The sequence below is a fragment of the Cicer arietinum genome, chromosome 8 (assembly GCF_000331145.2).
Source record: "Cicer arietinum cultivar CDC Frontier isolate Library 1 chromosome 8, Cicar.CDCFrontier_v2.0, whole genome shotgun sequence".
In the NCBI taxonomy this organism is placed as follows: Eukaryota; Viridiplantae; Streptophyta; class Magnoliopsida; order Fabales; family Fabaceae; genus Cicer; species Cicer arietinum.
In genome coordinates, this window is record NC_021167.2 from 20,940,451 (window position 1) to 20,952,550 (window position 12,100).

The 12,100-nt window shown below is 32.2% G+C and overlaps 1 protein-coding gene across 1 annotated transcript; it reads right to left on the reverse strand.

Moving 5' to 3' along the window:
• Positions 1 to 1,880: 1,880 nt before the first annotated feature.
• Positions 1,881 to 8,502, reverse strand: LOC101502125 (probable transcriptional regulator SLK2). The gene is made up of 10 exons (XM_004516113.4): positions 8,346 to 8,502; positions 6,616 to 7,737; positions 6,195 to 6,326; positions 5,836 to 5,887; positions 5,335 to 5,549; positions 5,179 to 5,247; positions 4,142 to 4,242; positions 3,401 to 3,494; positions 3,226 to 3,295; positions 1,881 to 3,054 (listed from the first exon to the last, which is right to left on the reverse strand). The coding sequence occupies exons 2-10, from the start codon at positions 7,558 to 7,560 to the stop codon at positions 2,132 to 2,134; spliced, it is 2,601 nt and encodes an 866-aa protein (XP_004516170.1). The 5' UTR covers positions 7,561 to 7,737; positions 8,346 to 8,502; the 3' UTR covers positions 1,881 to 2,131.
• Positions 8,503 to 12,100: the final 3,598 nt, after the last annotated feature.

The following is a 12,100-nucleotide window of genomic DNA, read 5'->3' on the forward strand; positions in this document are numbered from 1 at the left end:
AGATTTATTAGGTTTCTCAACACTTAGAGCTAATACAAGAGTTTGTAGTTTGTAATGACATAAATTCTTCTCTTGTTTTTCGTTGTTGATATTTCTTTGTGACGATCAAAAATCCTTTTATGGAGAGCTATTTAGTCCAATAGGGTTTTTGATTGTTGTTGTGATTGCATGAAATCAACATGTGAATTAGTAACTTGTATCAAATATTCAGAGATTTTGAATCAACATTAAATGGTTGTCCAAATCTATATTCATGATTGATTCAACATATCTTGATAGAAAATGGAGGATTACTAGAGGATGACACTATTAAAGGATGTTACATATTTCTTCAGTTAGAGGATAAGTCTAATATGATGGGCAAAGGATCTTGGAGCATAGACTTCTTACCATAGGTTGACTTTATCAGAGTGTTGACTTTCACAGTGTCAATGTTATCATAATAGGCTTTACAAGAGTGTTGACTTATTAGATTGTTGACTCTACCAGAGTGTTGACTTTGTCAGTTTTGACTTTATCAGACTTGACTTTACAAGAGTGGTTACTTTATCATAGGTCTAATTAGATGCCCAGATTATCAGACGCAGAATCACAGAGTGAACTTGTTTAGATTCAACAGAGGTGTGTTGAGAGCGAGTTTTTCAGAATCAGTTATACTTCAACACATGTAAGAGAGTATTGTCGTAACTTCTTTGTTTTAGTTGGTCTATTCATTTGATGATGCAGTGTAAATACGTTTAAATCTCGTGAAAAGAATCTGCACACTTAAGTAAATTATTAGCACAATTAATTGTTCCCACAATATAATTTATGATATCATCAAAACAATTAAGGATCGTTGTTCTTCAAACCAACTTGATTCTACCAATCTCCCCATTTTTTTATGACGACAATATCTATTTTTGTGAACAATTTTTCTTTATAATAAAGTGATGAAATAGTAAAATAGCAAAACTCCCCCTTAGTAAGAGCAGGTTTAAAAAAAATAGTGAGGTACGACATTTTGACATCACTGAATAACAAAACATATAAAAAAAAGTAAAATAAATATAGATTAATTAAACCCATTAAGTATTATTAAAAAAGTTATAAACCAACAAATAATATACAAATGCAACAATCTAATATTAATAAAAAAGAAACAAGTATCAAAATTTATATATATGCAGTTGGTTCAATTTGATTCAGCTGTACGAAAAGAATTTGAAATTCAATTTGATTTTGATCGATTTTTACAAAAAGAGATTTAAAGTCATGCAACAATATTCAATTTTGTGCAAATTTTAATTTTTTTGGTTCAATTTACAATATTTGATTTGGATCAATTTTGACTTGCACACCCCCAATTACTAAATATCTATCGGTTTTCCATAATGTACACAAGATTTAGAAAACAAAATAAACAGTGGAGTTTTAATCAGATCAATGATACTTTACAAGTTTCAAACATCTTTTAACTTTCTTTTTTCATTTTATGTGCTATCTTTGAATTTCTCTTAGTACGGGTGTTTAGCAAGTTTTGGATTTTACTTCTCAATTGTGCGTTCTAATTCTAAAAATTTTTAGTTATAAAATTTTAATGTTTTGCTTTTATAGACTATAAAAGAAATCATCTTTAACATCTAAAAAAAGTTTTACTTAAATTTTTGAATCTTTTTTTATGTATGTTTAAAACAATATAAGAATATTTCTCACAAAATTTTAAAACTTTTTAAAAATACATGAATTAAATTTTTAATGCGAAATTTAAAAATTCATATTTAATCGATTATCTATAAAAAAAATTCTAGATATTCAAAAAATTTGTAAGCAATAAATATTTGATTACACAAAAGTTTAATTTGAGAGAGGAAGAAAATAAGGTAATAGAGTGATGAATATGCCGTATAACTGTTCTTTAGATTATCAAATAGATTACACTTGCAGGCCAGGTAAAAACACACCCTCAAATAAAATCTCAAACACCTACTTGAGTAAGAAGAGTCATGACAAAGTCCATCAAGAAAATGAGCACAAAAAAACAAAGAAAAAAATAAGGCAGAAACTATTTTAAAGTATCCTCTGTACAAAGATAATAATAAGATAAAACAATATAACAAGAAATTCCAATTACAGTGACAAGTTGAGTCAGTCATGTCTTCCAGTTAAATCCCATGTTATCATCTAGATCACTGTTAAAGAAGGGGTTATCAGCAAAATCATGGCCAAATTCCTGAGCCACATCTTGCAAAGGGAGACTTTGTGACATATCAGATGTTCTCTGGTTGAATCCACTGTTGCCTCCAACTGCTGCTGCAGAAGAATCACTGTTTGAAGCTGCTTTGAAGCTATTACTCCTTGAAACAGGTCCATTATTTCCAGGACCATTGGCAGAGCCACCTCCAGTTGAGGGTGGAGTTTGACCAGCAAAACCCAGCCCGTTCTTTGACATATTTCCACTTACATTGGGTCCACTATGAGACTGTTGTTGCCCTCCCCCGTTGTTATTCGACATATCTTGCAGTAGTTGCTGGATCATCTGCTGTTGCAGTGATTGATTTCCTTGAGGTCCCTGTGAGTGATTTTGTTGAGGTAAACTATTCGCACTTAATGAGCGTTGTTGAAGATGTTGCTGCTGCCGCTGTTGTTGTGAGGGAAGATGAGCATTTGAGAAACCACCACTACGAGGCGAATTCTGCATAGAGCCCGGCATTGATGCGGCGCCAGTACCTTGCAAAGAAGCTGATGAGGGACTCTGGTTCGAGTTATTGAAAGGGGATCCTTCTCGCTGAAGTGAGCAGCTAGGGCTTGAATTCATGGAGTTTTGCCTCATGAGAAGATTCTGGTAATTGGCCATTGCCAAAGCAGCTTGTGCTGACCCAGTCAGAGCACCACGATTGCCCATATTGTGATTACTGTTTATATTATTCGATCCGGGATTCATTGCCAATAACTTATTAAGTGTGTTTCTATCATGTGGTAGACCTTGAGCATTTGCTAGCTGTTCCATCTCTTGCATCTTTTGCATTTGGAGCTTTGACGCAGTTGAATATCGAGAATAATTTTTCAAACTCTCTGCAGGCAAATTTAAGTTAATAAACATGGAAACAACAAAAGCTATCGCAAAATTGAAAGAAAAAAATCAAAACACCTAAAATTAAAACAGCTGCACCAATATATTTGATAAAGATTACATGAATTCAACCCAATATTGTAGACAATAATAATAAAATCCACAAGAATTACCAGTTGGTCCAACTTTGTGATCGTAACAGATATCGATTAGATCTTTCATGCTATTGCAAACCTCAGAAATCTGTTAAAGCATGACAGAAGACTTGATTAAACATAGAAAAAGAAACAAGGCTTTTCTGTGTTTTGACACTCAACAGAACCAATGCAATAGAATTTAACAGTTTACCTGCAAAGTTCTCACAAATCTTTTTGAAAAGCCTAAGTCATTTAGTGATTGTAGCTCCAAACTCTTTGCAAGCTGACGCCCAGCTGTGAGGACCCTGATGTAAAACAAACATTATCACAAACTTTAGTTCAGTAACATTTTACTTGTTAACCTCTACAATCATTGCTTAAAAAAACCATTATAAATTAAATATATGTAAATAAATCCACTATTCTTAACAGTTTGCCCTAATGACTTTGAAGACATCTGCATATATGTTATAATAAACAGGTTAGTTCTGTAACGGACCAGAGTAAAAAGCACAAAGATATCAGTAAGGTAAAATATTAGCACCACTCAGATTTTCTTTTTTTTTTTTTTCCGTAGTTCCTTCTCTTAAGAACAATTGACTGCAGCAATCTTGTGCGAAAAGTAAGCAAAACCACATACTGGCCAAGTTAAGAGGATGCATCAATACTTGTGCTGTTGTACAACCTTCTAAGACAGAGGTTCCCACACAACACCTCCCCCCAAACAAACAAAAAATTGTGTCCAATCAAAATAGAAATAACAATAGTTTTTATAACTTTTCTGTGGTTATTACTCTAGCCAAAAAACCGGAATGCAGTATACATAGATCACAACATCTTCACGTAAAGCATGCAACCAAGAGAAAGGTAAATCTGACAAAAAAGATATGCTAAATAAGTTAATCAGTGGGAAACAACCATGTATTAACTTACAATAACATGTAATACTTACATGTTGCTGTTTGTTTGCAAATCATGCTGAGAAACCCCATCTGACCCACTTTCAGAAATTGTACTCTGACACTTTTGAGCTACTTGAACTAATTGGTTGACCTGTAAAAGTTAAAAATTTATAAGAACTACATTCTAAAATAGTATCACTATACTATGATTCAAATTAAATAGACATAATTATGGAGTCGGAATTAGACTATATCCATAAAGGTATACGCGACAAACAAAGACAAATGATTTCTCAGTGCCTTATATCTCTTCCTTGTTAAGGTGGGTAGCACTTTCAAGCCTCGGGGAAATTTCCAAAATTGTTATAGATTCCTGCCAATTGTAACAATCCCAAAACTCTACCAGTATACTTTGTTGACTATGATGGTAATGGTCAAACGGTAACGTTAGTTCAAGAATGGTTATTGTTCATTTTGAATCGCGTAGCTCAAGGTTTCATTAATAACTTAAATCTAAAAGCTCTAGTCACCATGGTTGTCAAAATCTCGATCCAGCACCTAGGATCCCACAATTTTACGATCTCGCACCCCTTCCTTGTGTTCGTTGACATGCAGAAACCCAACACGGGAGAAGGTGGAATCAGTCGTGGAATCAGAGATCTTGCACAATTCTGTGTTTCAGTATTTGCTACTGTTTGGAAGTTTTAGTTGTTTTTTACTGTTGTGGTGACTGTTCTTGAGGTTTTTAGTTGTTTTTAGGTTTGATTTGCTCATGTTCTGAGTGTTTTAGTTGTTTCATGAATCTAATGATCCCAAATTTAAGTATTTTGGGTGTGATTTGAAGTTGTTTTTACTAAATTATGTTGTTTTACATGCAATATATATGAAGTTCTTAATTTGGTGGGATCTTAGGATCCGTTTTACGATCTCACAATTCACGATCTTGTGAACCTTCCCCATTTCTACATAGGATCTCGATTCTGACTACCTTGCTAGTCATGAAGAAAGTGCTGATATATAGAGTTACTTTAAATAAATACTGTTAACTTGCACCATTATACATCCATAAAACCGTGCAGAATCATACCTGTGGTGCAACTAACTTTCGGGGAAGAAGTTCTTCATGGCGCCTTACACAGAAATCCCAAGAAAATATCTATAAAATATAAAGAACTTCATAAATCCCAATGCGGTCAAAAGATTCAAAAAGTAAATATAATTATATACAGCAAAAATTTATAACCTTCAGGTCTTGAGTAAATACGATACGAAGTTGACCCTCACGAACAACTCGAAGCTGCTCGTACACACACTCTTGAACTGCTTTTGTATATTCTAACATCATCAAACCAGAAGGAAATCTTGTTTCATGTGGCAGGTCCAAAAACAACAGTTCGTCAATTACTCCACTGCCAAATTTGACTACGTTGAGTCTGGGTAGTATATCAAAAGTTGCCTCTGTTAAACAAATCCAGAATGCAGAAATTATTAGACTGACAAGCAATGTGAGAAATAAGGGAATACGCTAACAATCAAGTTACAGGTACATCCAAATTTCAAAGTGATAATCATGTAACTTCCACCAATGCCTGCTTACAATCACACAGTTCTTATATATGTTATATTTGCTTACTATCATCACATTTTAGTCCGTCAGTTTTCGTGTCTCATGTTGTCTACAATGAACAAAATAATATCCATATTCAAAGTATGATAAAATAACATAATGTTTTCAGTTCCTTACCAAATCCCCTTCTTCCAGATTTAGTTCCACAAATGTCACACTGCCAAGCATGCTGAAGAAAGAAATATCAATGTCGGATCACCAACTCATCACGGACATGTAAATACCAACACATTAAAGGGCAAAAAGGAAAGCACAAATACTGGCTAAGCAAATGCCATAATTTTTGGCAAAACTCGTTTTTTATAAAATAATTTTTGGCATAACTCTTATCATGAGGTAATCTTAGAAGTTGCCTACAATTGCATGATAACCTAATCCAATCTATTAAAACTATCAATAGTCATTAGCAAATATTACAGCATCATCCTATTTATGAAACAAGATATAAGGAATAAATGAGAAGTGCAAAGACTGACCGTAGTTGCTTGGGGTAAAAGACCAAGTGAATGGTGCCCAACATTGCTATATAATGCCAAGCACCATCGTTGCTTTGCACGAGGAGAGTAATATTCAGCTACAAATTTTCTCCAATATGCAATACTATTATCCTGAGAAAACAGATCAATTGAATATTAGTTGTGCTGTATCCAATGAAGATGTTCAGAAGTTCTTAAACCATTACAAATATGTGTTTAGATAATATACACTAATTAATTCAAATCCATCTAAATGCCTTCAACAAAAAGGCCAATGCTTGAAACAAAAACAAAAATAGACAGATGATATACTGCATTTAAAATAGATTTAAGCATCCACAAATCATAAAGCATTGCTGGTCCATAGACTAAAGGAATCATATAGACAGGGCTTCACATGAAGGAAATAAACAAAACTCACATTTGGTCGCTGCCTTTGATGATAGAGGTACTGCATCAATCGACGGGCACATACACCACCAACACCACCATCATATGGACGCTTTACACTAGCTGAGGGCTGAATCATTTGTTGTTGTATTTGCTGCCTCTGCATTTGTTGCTGTTGTTGTTGTTGCTGCTGCTGCTGCAGCAATTGCACTCGCTGGGCCTGGGGCAATGACTGAAAGATTTGTTGTTGCTTCAGCCTATGCTGTTGCTGAAACATAGCCTGTAACTGTGGATTACGACTTTGGAATTGTGTGGGGTCTTGTCTCTGAAGAAGCTGTTGTATTACCTGTTGTTGCATTATATCTTCTTGTTTGATATCCAACCTAGGTTTTTTTAGCAGGTGGGATATATTATTTGGATCTTGCATGAAAGATCCAGTTACTTGTGCACCCGTTTGGTGCGGAGATGCAGTTTGAGAAGCAGGCAGAGGCATTGAACTTGCAGCACCCTGCAGCTGTTGTTGATTCTGCTGCAATTGTTGAGCATTCTGATCTTGATGAGAATTCTGCTGTACTACAGAGTAGCCATCCATTGCAGGTGATCCAGAAATACTAATATTATTTGATGTAAATGACAAGGGTGAGGCAGGTAATCTTAAATACGAATCTCCGTTAATGCTTGCACTTCTTTGCATATGGCGTTCACCGGAGAGTGCAGAATTTGCATCTGTGACTAAAGAACTAGCTCCAACACTTGGTGCTGAGTTTGCCACGCTGTTCAAAACTGCATTATTCATATCCCCAGAAACTGGACCAAGGTTCGAATGACCGGTCCCAGGAACAGTGTTTGATGAATTAACTAAAGACGAGGTCAAGTGAGAGTTAACTAAATTATGTGACTGTCCCTCTCCTTGAAAGAAAATTCCTGAACTTGATGATGATTGGGCTAAACCTCCTGCCACCCGAGAAGGTGCCATAGGAGGTATGCCCCCTTGGTGACTGGAATCTAGGTAGCCCTCCAGATCCAGGCTTATGGGGTATTTAAAATATCCTCAAATTATATATAAGTTCAATGTAACAGGAGGATTAATTATATCTCTCCTTTCACAAATATTTCCAAACTTCACTGATCTTCCTGACAATCCTACATACACCTGTGCAACCAAAGACACAAAATTGTAACTTTGTTCATTCGTTAACACCAAAGAAAGTTGAGCTAAAACTAATTCGCCCAAATAAAATTAAAAAAACAAACCAAATAAAGAACCCCATCTACATTTTTTAATTTAACAATAAAAACCACTCTTCAAAAAAAAGAAATTCATAATCAAACAATTCCATTCACAAAACCCTAATTCTTATTCTTAATACTAACATAAACACAGCAATATCCACTAAAAGAAAACAATAATACCACAAATCAAACACTCTCCATTCACACATTCAAAAACCCTAAAACCCAAACTAAATTACAAAACTTTAAAGAACAAAATCCAAAACCCCAATTCCCATTCCCAAACCTCACAAAAACTCACAATCCTAAAATCTAACAACAAAAAAGAACAAATTTGAATCCCTAAACAACTAAAAACAAAAACTTTAAATTCTTCAAACCAAAACAAACAAAACTTTTCAATTTTAATTTTTAACTAATTTAAAAACAAAAAAAAAAATTGTTTACAATGATCAAAAGAGATGAATGGCGTAAAAATTGAAACCGAAACAAAAAAAATCAAAACGAATCGTTTTGGGAGCTACTCACATCGAAACCGCGAGCTGAGAAAAACCAAACGTCACTTCTGGAAACTCGTAATTTAAGAAAAATCGAAAAAAAATAAAAATAATTAAAAATAAAAAGAAACAGTGTTTGAGAGAGAGAGAGAGAGAGAGAGATAGAGAGAGAAGTGATTATACAGAGAGAGATTTTATATATATAGTTGCAGCTAAAGTGATAAATGAAGCTAAATGGGTCTGACTGTATTTTACCGGTAGTATGACCTTGTATTACTGGCTATGACCGGTTGTGATTAGGGCACGTGTCGTGTCTGTGACTTTTGGGTTTAGTCGGTGATGGAAATTGTGTACGTGGCGCTTTCTCATTGGGTTAACCTTTTTTTTTAATTGAGAAGAAACTTTTTTTTCTTGTCTGATTTTTACATTGGTTTTTTATTCATCTCACGTTTATTAGTAAAAAAATTTGCATCCGCAATAGTAATGCGGAGTAATATTTTTTGAAAGTATTTAATTATTGTAAATGTAATATTAGAATTCAAGAACAAAATAATATTTATTTAGTATTATAAAAAATATTAGTGAATATCGTAAATTGTATTATTTAATATATTTGTATCTATAATAAATGATTAATATTTGGCAAATTTGTCATAATCTTTACTTATTAGATTTATTATTTTTTATTGAGATATTAATGATTCTTTGACTTGTCAGTTTTGAATTAATGATTTTTTTATTATTATTTTTTCTTTTGGATAAGTGATTTTTTGATAGTTTGTGGATTTCGTCCGGGTCCAAATCTTTGTCAGCAGGTAAATGTTACATGCAAATATTCAAGCTCTCTTAATTGGGAAATTAGTTTTGATAAGTAGTGAAAATATTGAATCTATATGAACTGTACCAATTAATTATAAATCAATTAAATTAAATATACCAAATTAATAATTCAAATAAGGGTTGTGACCAATAAACAATAACAAATCAAGTTGCGAATAGATTGGTTAAAATTGCAAGAAAAATTAGGTTGTTATAATATGAGAAAGCTTTTAGGATTGGGGTTCATCACAATGATATTTTATGATTCAAATTGACTATTATTTGATTAAAGTTGAACTCATGTAATTAATGTTAATATATATTCTTGTGGTAATTGAAAGTAAATTAAACCCTTTAATTTAATGATAATTCAACGATAGGACACGTTTAAGTTGAACTCATGTAATTATTTGATTAAAGACGTGATGTTAGCTAAGACTAACTTTAACTTGAAATCATATTATCCAAACTATCTTCTAACACTAAAATACTTAGTTCCTATTAAATAATAAATATCAATTGCAATTATCTAATTTATTTAACAAAACTAAAAGATGTACTTAATAAATTAAAAAAATAAGGATTGAAATTTTATTTTAAAACAGATTAAATGAAAAAGGATTGAAATTTTATTTTAAAATATCATATTCGTAAGAAAATACTCGTGATGTAAATATGAGAGTCAATTGTTTGAACTATTTAATTAATTATAGTTAATGAGTCATACTTAGTTTTTATTATATTTATAGCAAATAGTATTGTGTGATATATCTGTTCTATATCAATAAAAACAAATTATGTCTTTTCTTTTTCTCTACAAAAATATATTACTCTTTTTGTTAGACAATGAGTTAATCATTTTACAAAGATAAAAAAAATACTAATAGCATCTGCGATCCCTTAACTTAATTTCAGTTAATGTTTTAGTCCTCATATATTTTTTTCTTTTAGATTTGATCCTTTATTTTAATTTTAAATGACAATTTGATCTTTTTGTTTTGAAATGTCAACAATGTTATCCTTTTTTTTTACAAAAATTCATCAAAATTTTCAAACAAAATCCATAAAATTAATAATCATCTTCAATATAATGCAAATTTCATCAAATTTATAACTCAAATATTCAAATAAACTCGTATTTTTATCTCTAACAATATCAAATTCATCAAATAAAGAATGAAAATATCATAAAGATGATATTACATTGATTCTAGTTTATGTCTAAATTTACACAAAGTTTGTTGTTATGATTCTAACTCTCATGATGATTATGTTACATATTAAATACTATATTAGAGCAAGTGTTTGAAAAGACTTTGATTGATTTACATCAACTCTAATAACTCTCTATGAGAGGATAACTCACTCATTCTTTTGGTTTGATGTGATTTTGGATTTTTTTTAATTTTCTTCTTTTAGGACATAACCTTTTTTATTTTCTCTCTTTCTTGTTCGCTCTCTTTTGCTCTTCGTAAAGGACTAATTGGGTTCTTCTTAAATACGGAGAAGAAATGTCTGTTAAAATGTTACAATTGAATATCTTCAAACACTATTCATGGCAAACTAGTCTTTAATGAGTATCCATATTTATTTCTATGAATGACTCCGCGTATATTGGAATTGAGGACAAGGAATCAGAGGATATTTTGATCAAGCAAAACATTAAAGACTTTCAAGCACATAGTAGATTCATAATGTTTGCCAGAGGATGTGAAGTTGTTTTGTCTTCATTAAGCATTGACTTTTTCATAGCATTGATTTTATCATATTTGTAAACTACATGTTTTTGATGACGACAAGACCACCAACTATGGACAATGCAGCAAGATCAAAAAGAAGATCAAACCATCTTGAATGAGCTTCCAAATCCAAATAATAACAAATCCAAATATGATTTAACATGTTTTCAAAAATCAAAAACAACATTAACAAATCATTTAAAATCATATTTTTGACAATTTGCATAAGTGTATTCGAATACACCATGTTGTATTCGAATACAACTTAAGTCAGAAGCAAAACTTTAAAAGGTGTATTCGACTACACGCATCTGTAGTCGACTACAAGCTAAGTCAGTGGCCAAGTGTATTCGACTACACCCATCTGTAGTCGACTACATGCTAAGTCAGTAGCCAAATGTATTCGACTACACTCATATGTAGTCAAATACAAGTTAAGTCAGAGGCTAAAATACATTGATCTGTATTCGACTACACTGATGTGTATTCGAATACAAGATGTAAAATTTGAATTTTTTGAACGTTACAAAGACGTGTATTCGAATACACATATACTGTATTCGAATACACCTGGAAACATTACAATTTTTCAGATCTGGAATGCCTCTAGAACATTGTAATTTTTCATCAAACCTCTTGGATCAATGGCCACGAATCTGAAAGGATGTTTTATGGAGTATAAATACCCCATAACTTCAGATCAAAAATAAACCATCCTTGAATTAATTCATTTGAACAACTTTGAACAAAATTCTGATTTTTCTAAGTACTTGCATTAGATTTTCATATCATTCTAAAAAGTTCTCAAGTACTTGAATTACTATTGAGTTGTTTATCAATATACCACATCTTAGATTTATTCAAACCTTATTGTATCATTTGTACAAGTAAGATAGTGGTGTGCTATCTTAGAAAGAATTGTTAGAAGTTTTGTAGCAAGAATCCCAGGGTGGGAATTGTACATTTTCTGACAAGTAGTTGATTAATCTCTTGTGGTGTGCAAGAGGACTGGACGTACCCTTGGTTATAAGGGGAACCAGGATAAATCTTATCGTGTTCATTTACTTACTGCACTTGTTATTAAGCCTTGTTCTTAAACTCAGAAAATCCAATTACCATAGGTCAATAAAGTCTTCCCTTGACTTATTCTAGAACGATTAGGGTTTTTAACCTATTTTGTGCAACTAAGAGGTGTTTTGTGTCATTGGATTATCATTTAGGTCATTTT